The sequence below is a fragment of the Ovis aries genome, chromosome 7 (genome assembly GCF_016772045.2).
Source record: "Ovis aries strain OAR_USU_Benz2616 breed Rambouillet chromosome 7, ARS-UI_Ramb_v3.0, whole genome shotgun sequence".
Lineage (NCBI taxonomy): Eukaryota > Metazoa > Chordata > Mammalia > Artiodactyla > Bovidae > Ovis > Ovis aries.
In genome coordinates this window covers 70,249,345-70,266,838 of record NC_056060.1, presented here as the reverse complement: position 1 = coordinate 70,266,838, position 17,494 = coordinate 70,249,345, and the positions used below count along the sequence as shown (strand labels likewise).

General features: G+C 36.3%; 1 protein-coding gene across 11 annotated transcripts in view; it reads right to left on the bottom strand.

Moving 5' to 3' along the window:
- LRRC9 (leucine rich repeat containing 9) overlaps positions 1 to 17,494 on the bottom strand; it is a 140,271-nt gene that overhangs the window by 77,809 nt on the left and 44,968 nt on the right. For 7 of the 11 annotated variants that reach the window (XM_060418113.1, XM_004011042.6, XM_060418115.1 and 4 more), the window contains 7 exons: positions 14,853 to 15,029; positions 14,403 to 14,520; positions 12,275 to 12,407; positions 10,965 to 11,087; positions 10,249 to 10,364; positions 3,911 to 4,123; positions 276 to 395 (listed from right to left, as the gene is read on the bottom strand). In XM_060418113.1, coding sequence (XP_060274096.1) covers positions 276 to 395; positions 3,911 to 4,123; positions 10,249 to 10,364; positions 10,965 to 11,087; positions 12,275 to 12,407; positions 14,403 to 14,520; positions 14,853 to 15,029 — 1,000 coding nt within the window. The remainder of the gene's footprint in view (positions 1 to 275; positions 396 to 3,910; positions 4,124 to 10,248; positions 10,365 to 10,964; positions 11,088 to 12,274; positions 12,408 to 14,402; positions 14,521 to 14,852; positions 15,030 to 17,494) is intronic. The other 4 variants (XM_060418117.1, XM_060418120.1, XM_060418122.1 and 1 more) reach the window with 1 other exon arrangement.

Here is a 17,494-nt window from a genome sequence, read left to right as displayed (position 1 = left end):
AAAAACAAGTCTGGAGTAGTTTTACTTTTATTTTCAAGTAGCTAGAACTCAGATATGATCACAGGTGTATATGTGGTTTGTAAACAGAATCTAAATCTAAGACCTATTTTAGAAAAAATAACATACTATAACAAACTATAGTTTTATGTATGCTTTGTTCCTGATTTGCGCTATATATCTTTAATATGGTATAGAAGAGGTCATTATTACAAAAATAATTTATCCATTAAATTAATGATTTTATTTTACTTACATAATTTCAAAAAAGTTCTTACCAGGTGGTATACATCATCTAAACAAGTAAATTCATTAAAGCTGATATTAAGTTTTCGAAGTCCTGTTAATTTGGAGAGATCTCTCAACTTACTCAAGCTGTTTCCATGTAGATTCAGACTCTGAAGTAAGATAAAATGTAAATAAAAAGTAAGACAAATTATATTCTAATTATAGCTATTAAATAACAGTAAGAGAGAGCCAATGAGAAAAAAATCTAATTTTAAAAGTATAGTCTGTTTTTATAATCTGATTTTACAAGATGAAGTTTATAACAGCAGCTTTGGACCTGGTACTTGATTAATTTGATTTTCCACTTGCTCTAAGGTTACTAATAATTGGCATGAAATTCTTTTTAGAAGATGATTAAATATTTTGTTGTTATATTCATTAGGGCAGTTCTATTTCTCAGGCTAGCTGGTGAACAATGCAGGCCCTAAAGATTTTGGGTATTGGCTAGGTTGCCTCACAGGAGAGAGGATGGCTGGATATAACCTGATTACAGGGAACCAAATGAGGGCCCTGGCCTAAGGAAGAAAGGCTGAGGGTGTTAAAGTGGGAGGATACAATGTCAAAGATGATACAATGTCAAAGAAGGAGTTGAGAGACTGTCTAAGTCTCTGTACCACAAATTGGCCCAGATTTTCCCTGCCCATTTGATCCTAGGCTATATGAAAATGAATGTTACTATATTTTTATATTTAGGGGAGACTCTGATATCTGCATGGGCTTCCCAGGCGGCACTAGTGGTAAAGAACCCACCTGCTAATGCAGGAGACATAAGAGACATGAGTTTGATTGCTGGGTGGGGAAGATCCCGTGGAGGAGGGCATGGCAACCCAATCCAGTATTGCCTGGAGAATTCCTTGGACAGAGTAGCCCGGCAGGCTAGTCCATAGGGTCGCAAAGAGTCCTAATGTGGCTATAACCTCTCATTCTTCAGTCACAGTCTCATGTGTCTTTGTATTCTAACCTACACCTATATTCCCACCATCACGCACCCTAGATAAGACACTTGGTCTTTCAAAACCATGTGCTTACAGATAAAGTATGCCTCTGCATGGAAGACAAAAACAATGAAATCTTCCATATCCTTCAGAAATTCACACAAACCCACCTCTCTCTGTGGACCTCTCCCAGCAGCTCTAAATGTCTTGTATTTGTTTGTGTATCTGTCTCCTTCACTAAAATAGTATCCTTGGAGCAGGGAAGAAAACTTATTCATTGAACACCTAATACTTGCTTCAATGGCTAAAATATAGCAAATTCTCAGTAAATGCTAGATGAATAAATCAGTGCAAAAGCCAGACTTATAACTAACAACTCTACTTTTTAGTATTTAATTGTGCTGTAAGAGAATATAAAATTATATTACTCTGGGCTTTTCATTTCTATATATTTATTTTTATGGATGTCTTCATAAAACTCAATCTAGTGGGGATAACTGAAAAGAAAATAATACATATGTACCTTCACTTTCTCTTACAGTAATGGCACAAATAAAGGAGAATAAAGGATGTGATGTCTAAATATCCTTCTTCTAATATCTAGAATTCTTACTGGAAACTGTAGAAAATTTTCTGGCTTTTATAGACAAATTTAAGATGAATTCTTAAATTCTTATGTTATGAGTATTGACCAAATTAATAGTCAGGTGGAGGTCACACTGGCCAAGATATTCCAAAGTCTTAAATTCTTCTCCTTTCTGGTTCTTATCTTAAAAATCAAAGATAATAAAAAAGACCTACCTTCTGGTGCTATTTTTTTACTTTAATTTAATCTCTTTAAATCTATAGGAATACATGTTTCGGAAGCTCAATCCTATCAGAACACTGATTTATTAAACCTTTCTAATTGAGGCTTTATTATAAAAAATGTATTACTCAAATATGAAATCTTGACATTATAGTTCAGAAACAATTTCTCCAAACTGTCAGCTGGAAGATTGTTCCTATATTAAGTATATTGCATATTTATGATAAAGATGGTGATATTGCTATCATGCTATAAAGTTTTACTTCATCTCTAATAATAATTCTCTAAAGTAGACTTAGTCTAGACTTGAAGATTTGGTGGATGATGCTAATACAGTTTTACCATAGCAATTTCATAAACTATCTTAAAAAGATGTTTTGAATATTTTTAGAAGCAGACTGAAAACTGTATTATTTTACAATATATGTTTTGCATTCTCTTTCTGCTTCACATAATCATTTGGAAAAAAACTGTCATCATAAACAATGGATTTAACAATGTCAAAATGGAGCCAAGTAATTGACTTTCAAGATAAAAATAATTTCCGAATTTTTATCTGTACCTCAGTTTTCAGTAAATGCATAGAAAGATATGTCAAGTAAGAATACCTTGTCTTAAGTATTGTAATCATTTATCAATTAATATCAATTTGTTTACTACTTCTTTAGGTTCAAGCAGACAACTCACTTTTTCTATAAGAACCACTCAGACATTCTGTTTTAGAACAAATATTCAATGAGTATCTCATATGTGCTAGGTATTGTGCTAGATAATGGCAAAGTTGATGCTGGCCCACACAGTATTTATAAGTAAATCATAAAAGGCATCCTTACCTCAAGACACCTTTATTTCCAGCTTTTAGAAAACTGTCACAATAGACTGATTTTGTTAGTAAAAGAAATTCCACCACCAGTCATCAGAAAGTTGTTGTAGTAAATATACTACTGTATATTTAAAAGTTGCCCCTTGGATGTGGCCCTTCTGTGCAATGCACACTGCACAGTCTTACACTGTTACCCTCATGCTGGGAATATAAATGACTAAGAACAGCCATAGCCTCTGTCCCTGTGGAATTTATAGTTTAGGAAGGATACAGACACATGACAAAGGACTCTTACTTAGATTCTTAATTAGACCTAGAGGTAAGAGAAGGACTAAATGCTTAAGTATAGATCTAAAATGTGTGGGAGCTAAGTAGGAGAAACAGGGTCATGTGAAAGCATTCTGTGCAGATGAAGTAGCTAGTGTGGAGACTGTGCGGCTGCAAAGGATACATTTAGGAAACAAAAAGGAGGCTGACTACAGATTGCTACAGGGAGGGTAATATGAGAAGAGTCTGAAAAGACAGGCCTGGGACCAGGTCATCTAAAACCTTACAGGCCATATTAAGGACTTTGGTTTTATTTTTAAAAGAATGAAAAGCATCTGTGCATTTCATATAGGAGTGGTAAGGGATGACAAATCAGATTTGCACTTGAAAAGACTACTCTGGCTTCAGTATGGAGAATGGGTTGTGGCCTTGAAGCGGAAGTAGGACAAAAGCTGTTGCATAGCTCTAGTAGGCATGCACCCCTACCCCAACACACACACACACACACACACACACACACACGCACACACACACACACGCACACACACGCACGCACACACCCCTTGTATTGAGTTATACTTAGCTATATACTGAATGGCATCCAAAGAGCACATTAATAGAATATCATGTGCATGGTGCCTTCTGAAATTGTGTTAACAGCCCCGTGGAAGTATCTAGGTTGGCAATAAAGGGAGTCTGGATAGAATGGTAGCAGATTTGAAATGGACAGACTGAGAGTCAAGATATAGAAGGAAGCTTAATATCTCAATAGAATTTCCTCATAATACTCACCACAATATGACCATAAACACTAGTCTTGGCAAGGGAAAGTATCGTTTTATCATCCAAACTAATAAGTTTTGGTCTGGGCTTGATCCTGGGATCCATTTTTATAACTTCATCATCAAATTTCAAATCCTGAGACAATACTGATCCTTCTGAATTTTTTTTGCTTTCTTCTAGAATAACATTGTTGAATGAAGAAAATAAAGAGTGAGCCTTGACCTAAAAAATTTATTAAAAACATTGAAAATTTGGTTGCTGTATTTATCATTTTGAAAAATAAGCTATGTAGGAAAGATGAATTAAAACTTTTTCCATTATATAGTAATATCTATGATGATCTGTACCACATTAGGAAATCTATGAGAATAGATTAAAATTGTGGACTAAGAATGGGTGTGTTCATCCCCTCCTCCTGAAAATTCCTTAAAAGACATTTTAAAAATATTTTATAACAGTGGAGAGGGCACCAACAAAAGACTTAAAAGTTGTGAGATACAAATTAGAAGGGACTGAACTGACAAGAAGCAGAAATGTAACCTGCAGCCAAAATATATGCAGGAGATGACCACTTCAAAGAGCAGATTCCAAGAAACTTGATGTTTAGAGTGAACAAGTAAAGCAGCAGGAGGAAGCTCTAGGTAATTATTAGGCGATTAAGTTATCATAAGAATTGTGGATGACTGGGCAAAAACAACGTGAACAAACAGAAATGGCTCTACAAAAAACCAAAATGGTCCATAAGAGAATTCTTTTTAAAATCTAGGAGAGCAAAACATCTATAAAAGAATAGACGGCTATAGAAAAAATAGGGTAAATGCTTCAAAGTCACCATAAAAACAATTAGCGAAGTATGAAATATTCAATAAATGTCCTGAGAAACCAAATGGATACTACAGCAAATCAAATTAACACTGTGGAAGCTAATATAGAGAGCATCTTTCACAAGAATTTAAAGACGGAAATGTAAAATACAGAGAAAAAAAATTAAAATACATTGCTGGGGGGAACAGTTCAGAATGTTCAATGTTTACCAAATAGGAGTTCGAGAGGGCTTAACAGAGAACAGAAGTAATGATAAAGGAATTAAGAAAAGGAAACTTCCCAGAGTTAAAACAAACATTTGATCTTCAGATTAAAACAGCTCATAAAGGGGCAAGCAGGATGATGGAGCTCTTGTCTTTGCTGACATCACTTTGTAGTGAAGTCAGCCACAATAGCAGGGACTTGGCCTCTCCACTTCTTGTTATTTCAGTTATTTTGTTTTCTGTTTGTTTGGGTTTCTGTGTCTTTTGCTGAGAGTATATTTGACTGATAGAATACTCTTCATAACAACATAAAATATAAATGCCCAGAACCATACAAGAAATATAAAAAATGCTTAAGACCCATATAAAGGAAAATATGGGAGAGGACTTGAGTAAATGGAATAATGTATCATGTTCCTGGATGAGAGGCCCAATACTACAAAGAAGTCAGTTCACCCCAAATTAAATTTAAATTCAATACACTTACAATCAAATCCTAGTAATAAGCTGTTTGAAAATTTAATTTGAAAGTGAAAATATTCAAGAATGTGTGCGTGCATGCTAAGTCACTTCAGTCATGTCTGACTCTGCAACCCAATGGACCATAGCCCGCCAGGCTCCTCTGTCCATGGGATTTTGCAAGCAAGAATACTGGAGTGGGTTTCCATGCCCTCCTCATGTTCAAGAATAGCCAAGAAATTTTTTAAAAAATAAGTGGAAGAGAATTTGCCTTGTCACATATCCAAACATATCATCCAGTTGTAATAACCAAAACAAGATGGTAGGGGTCCAAGATTAGACCAAGAGATCAATGGAACAGAATATAAGGATCTATATATATTACAATAATTTTAATAATAAAGATAATATTTCAAAAGAGTAAAAAAGATTGAAAGCAAACCCACAAAGCTATTAACAGTGGATGCCTTAATGAAAGGGAGTGGGATAGGATTGAGGTGAGAGCAGATTTTCATGTGTATTCTATATTCTGCAATAAGTTTGAATCTTTTCTAGTGAGACTACAGCTATATACTACTCATGTAATATATTTTCAAAATAAAAAATTTAGGTGTCATAATGATTTTCTTTGAAAATTATATCCCTCACAGAATAATCATTTTACATTTATATATAGGCATACCTCATTTTGTTGCATTTTGCTTTATTGGGTTTCTAACAAATTGAAGGCATCAATCAAGTCTATTGGTGCTATTTTCCAACAGCATTTGTTCACTTCATGTCTCTGTCACATCTGGTAATCCTCATAATATTTCAAAGTTTTTCACTAAGATTATATTTGTTATGGTGATCTGTGATGTTACTATTGTAATGGTTTTGGGTTGCCACAAACCATGCTCATATAAGACAGTGAACTGTGTTTGGACTACTCCATTGACCAGCCATTTCCCTGCCTCTCTTCCTCTCTTTGTGTCTCCCTATTCCCTGAGATAGAACAATCTTAAAATTTAGGCAATTAATAACCTTAGAATGGCTTCTCACTGTTCAAGTGAAAGGAAAAGTCACATACCTCTCACTTTAAATCAAAAGCTAGAATGACTGAGTTTAGTGAAGAAGGCATGTTGAACACTGAGACAGGCTGAAAGCTATGCCTCTTGCTCCAGTCAAGTTTTGAATGCCAAGGAGAAGTTTTGAAGAAAATTAAAAGTACTACTCCAGTGAACATATGAATGTAAAAAAACTGAAACAGTCTTATTACTGATATGAAAAATGATTTTGTGCTCTGGATGGAAGATCAAATCAGTCACAATATTCCCTTAAGTCAAAGCCTAAACCACAGAAAAGTCCTAACTCGCTTCAATTCTATGAAGGCTGAGAGAGGTGGGAAAGTTGCAGAAGAAAAGTTTGAAGCTAGCTGAGCCTGGTTCATGAAGTTTAAGGAAAGAAGAGATCTCCATAACATAGAAGAGCAAAGTGAATCAGCAAGTGCTGATGTAGAAGCTGCAGCAAGATATCCAGAATATCTAGCTAAGGTCACTAATGATGGTAACTACACTAACACATAGATTTTCAATATAGATTAAACAGCACTCTATTAGAAGATACCATCTAGGATTTTCTATTAAAAGAAGATGCCATCTAGGATTTTCATAGCACTGAAGTCAGTGCTCAGCTTTAGAGATTCAAAGGTGAAGCTGACTCTTGTTAGGGGCTCTTTTAGTTGAAGCTAATGCTCATTTACCATTCTGGACACCCTACGGCACTTAAGAATTACGCTAAATCTACTCTACCTGTGATCTATAAATGGGACCAAAAAAGCCTGGATGACAGCACATTTGTTTACAACATGGTTTGCTGAATATTTTAAGACCCCTGTCTAGACCTACTGCTCAGAGAAAAAAAAAAAAAAAAAAAGGATTTCTTTTAAAATACTACTGCCTATTGACAATGAACCTCACCCCACTCCAGTACTCTTGCCTGGAAAATCCCATGGACGGAGGAGCCTGGTAGGCTGCAGTCCATGGGGTCGCTACAAGTTGGACATGACTGAGTGACTTCACTTTCACTTTTCACTTTCATGCATTGGAGAAGGAAATGGCAACCCACTCCAGTGTTCTTGCCTTGAAAATCCCAGGGACGGGGGAGCCTGGTGGGCTGCTGTCTATGGGGTCGCACAGAGTCAGACATGACTGAAGCGACCAGCAGCAGCATTGACAATGAACCCGGTTACCCAAGAGCTCTGATGGAGATGTGCAATGAGATTTACATTGCTTTCATGCTTACTAACATAACATTTCTTCTGCAGCCCATGGATCAAGGACTAATTTCTACTTTCAAGTCTTATTATTTAAGAAATGCATTCCATAAGGCTATAGTTGCCAGTTTTTCATTCCAATCCCAAAGAAGGGCAGTGCCAAAGAATGTACAAACTACTGCACAACTGCACTCATTTCACTTGCTAGCAAAGTAATGCTCAATATTCTTCAAGCTAGGCTTCAACAGTACGTGAACTGAGAACTTCCACATGTTCAAATGGACTTAGAAAAGGCAGAGGAACCAGAGATCAAATTCCCAGTATCTACTGGATCATAGAAAAATCAAGAGGATTCCAGAAAAACATCTACTTCTGCTTCATTGACTATGCTAAAGACTTTGACTGTGTGGGTCACAACAAAATGTGGAAAATTCTTCAAGAGATGGGAATTTCAGGCCACCTGACCTGCCTCCTATGATACCTGTATGCAGGTCAAGAAGCAACAGTTAGAACCAGGCACAGAACAACAGACTGGTTCTAAATTGAGTACGTCAAGGCTATATACTGTCACCCTACTTATTTAACTTATATGAAGAGTGCATCATGAGAAATGCCAGGCTGGATAAAGCACAAGCTGGAATCAAGAGTGCCAGGAGAAATATCAATAACCTCAAATATGCAGATGAAACCACCCTTATGGCAGAAAGCAAAGTGGAACTAAAGAGCCTCTTGATGAAGGTGAAAGAGGACAGTGAAAACAGCCGGCTTAAAACAACATTCAAAAAACTCATGACATCTGGTCCCATCACTTCATGGCAAAGAGATGTGGAAACAGTGACAGACTTTATTTTTTTGGGCTCCAAAATCACTGCAGATGGTGACTGCAGCCATGAAATTGAAAGATGCTTGCTCCTTGAAAGAAAAGCTATGACAAACCCAGACAGTGTATTAAAAACCAGAGACATCACTTTGATTACAAAGGTCCATCTAATCAAAGCTATGGTTTTCCAATAGTCATGTATGGATGTGAGAGCTGGACTATAAAGAAAGCTGAGCACAGAAGAATTGATGCTTTTGAACTGTGGTGTTGGAGAGTTCCTTGGACTGCAAGACAATCAAACTAGTCTATCCTAAAGGAAATCAGTCCTGAATATTCATTGGAAGGACTGATGCTGAAGCTGAAACTCCAATACTTTGGCCACCTAATGTGAAGAGCTGATTCATTAGAAAAGACCCTGATGCTGAGAAAGATTGAAGGCAGGAGGAGAAGGGGACGACAGAGGACAAGATGGTTGGATGGCTTCACTGACTCAATGGACATGAGGTTGAGCAAGCTCCAGGAGATGGTGAAGGACAGGGAAGCCTGGCACACTACAGTCCATGGAGTTGCAAGAATCGGACACGACTGAGCGACTGAACAAAAACAATAGCTGCCATAGATACAGATTTTCCTGAGGTTATCTGAGCAAAGGAAGTTGAAAACTTTTTTGAAAGGATTTACCATTCTGTATGTCATTAAGAACATACATGATTCATAGAATGAGTTCAAAATATCAACATTAACAGGAATTTGAAAGAAGTTAAGACTTCCCTGGTGGCTCAGATGGTAAAACATCTGCCTACAATGTGGGAGACCTGGGTTCGATCCCCGGGTCAGGAAGATCCCCTGGAGAAGGAAATAGCAACCCACTCCTGTACTCTTGCCTGGAAAATCCCATGGACGGAGGAGCCTGGTAGGCTATATAGTCCATGGGGTTGCAAAGAGTCAGACACGACTGAGAGACTTCACTTTCTTTCTTTCAAGACGTCAGTGGAGGAAGCATTTGCAGTTATAGTGGAAACAGCAACAGAACTAGACATAGAGCCCAAAGATGTGACTGAAATCCTACAGTCTCACAATAAAACCTTACAGATGAGGAGCTTCTTCTTACAGATGAGCAAAGAAAATGGTTTCCACTCCTGGTGAAGATGCTGTGAAGATTGTTGAAGTGACAACAAAGGATTTAGGATACTTCATAAACTTAGTTGATAAAGCAGTGGAAGGATTTGAGAGGACTGACTCCAATTCTGAAAAAAGTTCTGTGGGTAAAATGCTATCAAACAGCACTGCAATGCTACAGATAGGTCATTCATGAAAGGAAAAGACAATACATGCAGCAAACTTCATTGATACCTTATTTTAAGAAATTGTCATAGCCACCAGTTATCTTCAGCAACTACCACCTGATCAGTCAGCAGCCATCAACATGGAGCCAAGATCCTCTACCAGCTAAAAGGTTATGACTCACTGGGCTCAGATGATGATTCACATTTTTTAGCAATAAAGTCTACTGTTTTATGAAGGTATGTATATTTTTTAGACATTTCATACTTTATAGACTATAGTCAGTATAAAGATAAGTTTTACGTGCACTGGGAAACCAAAAATTAGTGTGACTAATTTTATTGCAATATTCACTTTATTGCAGGGTCTGAAACTGAACCCATAATATATGAGGTATGCCTGTACATATAATATAGCATAAACTCGACATAATATTATTAGGCTTCAAATTACTGTTCTGTTCTCATTTAAGGAATTCCAGTTTTAAAAAATGCATTCATACCACTGTAATATACTCAAATTCCACGATGTATTCAGGCAAAACAAGGTCATGATCGAAGACAAACCACTTGCACTGCCGAACACTGCAATCACAGTTTCTTTGTCCCATGATAGAATCTAGGATAAAATAAAAATAAAAACAAGCAAAATAAATAAACACTCTTCAAAGTGAAACATAACATACACTTTTCACCCTTACACAGGTTAATAAACAACTCAAAATATCATGTTATTGAGGTTTTTTTCTATCTTCCTACCATCCTCGATAATTTCTTAATTATATCAAGACTAGTCACCCTTTCACTACACAGACTAGTAGGGTTTAGTTTTATTCATATCCTTTTCTTTTTCTTACTTTTTCACTTTTCTAATCAGAATTTGACCATATAGTTTTTGATAAATATATTACTCTAAAACCTTTGTTGTTAAAAGTTGGGTGGGTTCTATCTTTTGAAATACATACAATATATTACACATATGTGTGTGTATAAAATATAAAAGAAACTTTTACAAAATAAAATATCTATGCACAGAAATATATAACTATCATTGAAGTAGGGAACAGAAATACAGAAGCTCATTAGTGGCTAGGAACATGGTTTTATAGAGAAGCTAATAAACTTTGTTAGACAGAGGTTAAATTATAAGCATCTTTATTAAATGAAAATATTCTATAGTCAGAAAGATGAAAAAAGATTTATTTCATGGCAGACATACTTAGTAAATATTTTCGAGGAATGAACACTGAATTAATCATTGGGTAGTTGGCTTGACTGATGGAGTCCTGATCACGAGCTTGAACACTCTGGCCAAGGAAAACCTTTGTAATCATGAGGATGCCTAGTATGAAAAAACAAAACATTTTAACACGAATTCATCTTAACAATTTTACAATTTTACCTTCCTTACTGGCCCCAGACTTGACTGTATATTCTGTAAAGGTAGGGATCCTAGCTATCCATATACACATAGCACACTGCTTGATCCAAAATAGAGGAGCTCAATAAATATTTGTTGAATAAATAAAATAGTTATAAAAGAGGATTCCTCTGACTATATCAAGCAAAGCTTCACAGACAAGAAAGAAGGAAATAAGGCAATATTTAACAATATTTTCATGAAGTAATTTAAGAAATTTGTTGTTCTTGTTAACTGGGTAAAAATTCATCTCGGTATCATCAGTGTCTAGCACATAGCACTCTACTGAATGGTGAACATTTCTTTTCCCTTAAGTTATTAAGGAACCTTGAAATTCACCAACTTCTAGGAATCTCTAGGAGTCACTGAATCCTGTGAAGTAACTTGTAATTACTATGCATAAAGTATTCACATACTTCTTAAAACTATGTACAAGCTATGAAATGCAAATCAGGAGAACCTAACTGTTCTGTCCCTTGAACTGCAAGATCAAACGAGTCAGTCCTAAAAGAAATCAACTGTGAATACTCATTGGAAGGACTGAAAAGCTGAAGCTCCAATACTTTGGCCACTTGATTGGAAATAAGACCCTGAGACTGGGAAAAGTTCTTTTGCCAATTTTAGATTTACAACCAGGTTTTCTTACCATCTTATATTTTGTTAATTAAGGACAAATAAGACCTGACTTCCTGAGTGCTTTATATGGTGATTACCTAAATGGGTAGAGTTCTCTTTTCTCTTTCCAGTGAATTTGGGGTTTGTATGGTGAGTGTGTATAACATATAGATATTTTTAGGACACATCTGAATGAACAAAAGCAGATTGTGAGAAGTGTTTATTTCATATAAGAGAAATTAAATATGAGTAACAAATGAATCTCATCCTATTGATGTTGCTGATAATAATCATTCAGTAAATATTTGTTGACAGACTGACTCAAGTAGTAGATCAGAAAGTCATGTATTACCTCACTGGTAGACACTAAACAAAGGGGGTTTCAGAAAACTTCCCAGGTTGATCAAACCAAGCATCAAAAATGTTATGAAAGTAATTAATGAATTTGAAGGCTTAGAGCTTAAAAGTTCAGAAACTCTGGATATCTATAATACCATGTCTGAAGAGCTCATGCTCAAGAGAGTTTTTCTTCTCATCCTTGTACTTTTGCTGTAGTAATTCAAGTCTGGGACACTCACATATACTTAGGCTATTAGCAAGAATGACAGCTTCTTTTCTGAGAGGCAGCTATAAAGAAAAAGCAAAGTCTGAGAATTTTTATAAAACTGACAATACTTTAACTTTACTACAGATGGTTTATCATTTTATGTTCACGTGTCTGGGCAAGGAACCTTCAGGTCACTCACTGAAAAGAAGTAGATAATCTTCAGGACAACTTCATTCCATGAAACCGTTCATGTAATGTATTTTAAATGTATATGCAAATAGATCTATGAAATGTAATATTCAGTGGATATCACACTGATTATTCTTATTTAAATAAACAGTCTAATAATTGGTCTAATAGTCTACATTATTTTCCAGATATATCTGATTGTACTAATGTATGGAAATTTTAGCTTGCATTGTGACTAGAGTTATTTCTTTAAAAGTATTTTATCAGGAATATTCATATTACTTGCTGTGAAAGCAGCTCTTAAAAAATAGAAACAAAAATCTGTTTTTATCAGTTAAAAACAACTAGAGCTAAGAGAGATTATATAATCTATCTAAGACTGAAGCAGAAATTGTAAAGTCATGATTTAGACTCAGGTCTGCTCCTCCTTGTCACTATCTCGGAGTTTTGAAATTACTGTTGCTAAGTCACTTCAGTCGTGTCCAACTCTGTGCGACCCCACAGACAGCAGCCCACCAGACTCTGCCATCCTTGGGATTCTCCAGGCAAGAATACTGGAGTGGGTTGCCATTTCCTTCTCCAATGCATGAAAGTGAACAGTGAAAGTGAAGTCACTCAGTCTGACTCTTAGCAACCCCATGGACTGCAGCCTACCAGGCTCCTTCATCCATGGGATTTTCCAGGCAAGAGTACTGGAGTGGGTTGCCATTGCCTTCTCCATTGAAATTACTGGGTTGGCCAAAAAGTTTGTTTGGGTTTTTCTATACTATCTTTATTTTACTGAGGTTAAAAAAAATAAGGTAAAAGCTACCATTTTTAAGTGTACAATTCATTGGCATTAGTACACTCACAATGTAACGATGCTATGAACAAGTATCCAAGAACTTTATCGTGTATATCTTACTAAATCCTCACCACTCTGTGAAGGATTACCCTCATTTGCCAGAATGGATCAAATGAGCACAGAGAGGTGAAGTCATCCAGCTGGTGAGTAGGAAAGACAGGATTCAAATGCAGCAATATTTTCAGGTTATGTGTGCCATGATGAGAAAAGGATTAGGAAATACTGCTCTATACCTGTGTACTACAGCTAGCTGTCTCATCAAGTGGGTGGAGGACTGAGAAAAGTTGATTGGATGTTTTGGAGCTCATGAGTGATCAAAGATAAAACAGTATCAAGGTGGGGAAGATGAAATAGAGAATAAAGAAATGGTGGTAGTAAAAGTAAAGAGAAAAACAGAATGACAGAAAGCACAGCAGCGTTAAGTGAATGAATTTTTTCAAGATGGAGAAGATCTTGGAGTGTTGAAAACAGATTAAAGAAGTGGATTTCAAGATCATTCACAAAAGGATCACAATATAAAATGTAAGATGCCTAGAAAGATTAAATAGGCAATCATAAAGGTAAAATAATTCATGATTCAACCAACTGTAGATTGAAAATACTTGGGGAAAAAAAAAAAGAATTTCAGAAAGTTCCAAAAAGCAAAACTTGAGTTTGCCCTGCTTCCACAATTATTTACACAGAATTTATATTGTATTTACAATCCTTTACATAGCATTTATATTATATTAGGTATTATAAGTAATCTAGAGATGATTTAAAATATACAGAAGGAAGTACATAGGCTATGTGCCAACAGAATGCCATTTCATATAAGGGACTTGAGCATCCTTGGATTTCAGTATTTGTGGGAGGTCCTGGAACCAATCCCTCTTGAGTACTGAGGGACTGTACTTTTCAGGATAGCACTAACTTTTTTGTGAAACAGTAGAAGTTTGCTATAAATATAAATGAAAGGATTGAGAATCAAACTATGCTTAATCAGTGGCAGAGCTTTATTCATTAGGAAGAAAGCATTATTTTGAATAACATTTTATGCTACCTTGCTTGTTTCACTGTCTTTGAATCCTTTTTCAAGTATTTGTAGCAGATGCTTTTTCTTCACTGTAATTTCAGGATCAAAAACATAAAAAAGGCATTCCAGCATCTTTCGATAGCTCCTTAAGAATAATTAAGACAAAAAAAGTTTTAGAATTGATTTCAAAAGAGCCTAGCCACGCGTAGGATGACCATATGCCCTAGCCAGGATATTTCCCATTTACGCTGGATGTTCCAGTGTCATTCTTAAATTTCCACTCCTCCTCAGTCTCAAAAAGAGCTTCAGTGTGGATAAACCATGAGGTCATCCAGTCAGGAAGATGCATTAAAGGAACTATTTACTAACAAAGATATTTTCAATACTGTAAACTTTTAGCCAGAAAGACTTTTTGTTGTTGTTACAAAATAAAAGCAGGCTGTTGTAAAATGTTTCTTATGGAAGTTAGTTTCTTACTCTGAATCATGTATATGTTCATTGTCCAAAAACTTTTGGAATTTCTCTTCAAATTTTAGTCTCAGAATACGGTTATTAACCTTGATGACACGTTTTACTTTCACTCCTGTAATACCATATGTTCTGAAGTCCCACGTACAAAAACGTGATAGAATTAATTCATAGCAGGAATTAAACCTATATGGGAATACAGAATATATACAAAGAAAATAACAGACTTTCCTTAAAATGTTGAGAACACAAAGTTACATATGAAAAAAGTAATAGCCCATATTTGACGTTTCTGCTAAAGATACATGCTATTTTGTTTCTTATATAATCAATAAAGGAACTGCTAAACTCTGAAAGTGTTACTCACTCAGTCATGTCAGACTCTGTGAGACACCATGGACTGTTGCCCACCAGCCTCTGTCTGTGGAATTCTCCAGGCAAGAATACTGGAGTGGGTTGCCATTCCCTTCTCCAGAGGCTGCCATTCCCAACCCAGGGATCAAACCCAGGTTTCCTGTACTGCCTGGATTCTTTACCATCTGAGCCACTAGGGAAGAATAACAGCTCTTTTATTAATAATAATATATTTGTTCTGACTAAAAGATATGGAGCAATCCTCCAGTATTGTAATAGTTTCTTTTGGGGACGTCAGTGAAACTACACGCTTCTGGCTTGCATCTTATTGGCTACTCTTTCATGATTTTATTTGCAGCTTCTTTTTCCTCTGACAGACTTCTAAATGTTGGATTGCCCCAGAAATCAGTCTCTGGCTCCCCTCTTGTTTCCATAAACCCTATTAATAGGTGATTTCACTTGGTCCTTTGGCAATATATGTTTTAAATATATATGTATATACACACACATACATATACACCTATATTTATTATACTAGTAAACTCCAACATTAAATTTTCAGGCTTTACCTTAACTCCACTTAACTGGATATACCCACACTTGAATATCTAACTACCTGCTTGCTATGTTCACTGGAACACGTAATAGGCCTCTCAAATTTAACTCACCCAACACACCTGCCTTTAAACCTGCCCCTCTTGTTTTCCACCTCAGTGTATGGCACCACCATCTAACTAGTGGCTTAGGTTAAAATCCCAGGAATAAATCATGCCTCCACTCTTCCTTACCAATATCCAACTCTTCAGCAAGTCTGTTTGGCTCTATATCTAAAATATATCCTGATATATGATAAATAGAATATGATTCTATTTAATCACCACTGCTATTATCCTAGTTAAAATCACCATCACCTCTCAGTTGGACTATTGCCATAGCTTCATAACTAGGGATACAGAAGTGAAAAAGGCAGGAATCCTGCTCTCATTGACCCTATAATTCCAAGGGAGTTGGACACAAAAATAAACAATACAAAATAAAATATATAAACTGACAAGTGCTCTGAATAAAGAAAGGTTTTGGGTAAGGAATGGAACATGGGATACTTAAGAGAGGTCTTGCGTAAGACCTTTGGAGAAGATATTTAAGCTAAGAATTGAAGGAGAAGTAGGGGTCTGCTATGTGAAGATCTCAGAAAAAAGTAACTAAGGGCTCATGTGCTCTCTGCTGCCCTTACCTGGTCGTGCTCAAAGTAATTCTGGCCCTGTCTTACAGTAGCACAGGATTTAGATTAATTTGAAATTTAAGATAAGGAGGATCAACTGTATGGTGACTCCAGTGGTAAAAAATCTCCAATGCAGGAGATGCAGGTTTGATCCCTGGGTCAGGAAGGTCTCCCGGAGTAGGAAATGGCAGCCCACTCCAGTATTCCTGCCTGGAAAATTCCATGGACAGAAGGGCTTGGTCAGCTACAGTGTAAGAGGTCACAAAGTCAGATATGACTGAATGACTGAGCATGCGCCCAACAGTATGGTGACAGATGGAAACTACATTTTTGGTGGTGAGCACGCTATAATGTATACAAAAGTAGAAGTATACTGTTGTACACATGAAACATATTATAAGTCAATGTTACTTTAATGAAAAAGAATTTAAAAAAAAATTTTTTTTTTTTTTTCCCAAAGAGAAACAAAGACAAATCTCAACATCCCAAACACTGGAAAACTGGCACCAATGGTGCACACTCCCAGAAAGATCCATCTGACGAAGCAGATGAAAGCCGTCACTGCCTTTTCCCACAACATTGTGGAATGGACATTGACAGTGGGAACTGTTGAGGGAAAGAGCCATTCTGACTCCATGATGGATCTCTTTCTTTGACTTTAACCTTTGTTTTTTTTATTGTTTGCATGTTTGATGAATGGACAATTACTCACTTCTACTCTGGTCTTCAAGGAATGCAAGAACCAGAAATGGCACAGGAAACTCTAAGTAGTATGATCCTTTCATAGAGCTTTTCTTTGTCTGGGAATTAATCAGTTGATCCCTTCTTTATATGAAATTCCTAGAGCCTTGGAGATAGAGAACCCTGGTACTAAGAGGACAAGGGCTCTGCTCTCTGGGGTCACAGAAGTAAAGCAATTCATTCAATCACCTGGCCACACTGTGTGCATGGGGAAACATCATTCCAGCTGGAATACTGCTGGAGGGAGGAGGGAGAACAGAGCTATACTGACAGATTAATGAGACTTACAATATCATCAATACCTCATGGAGGATGGTAACTTCTCACAGCTGAA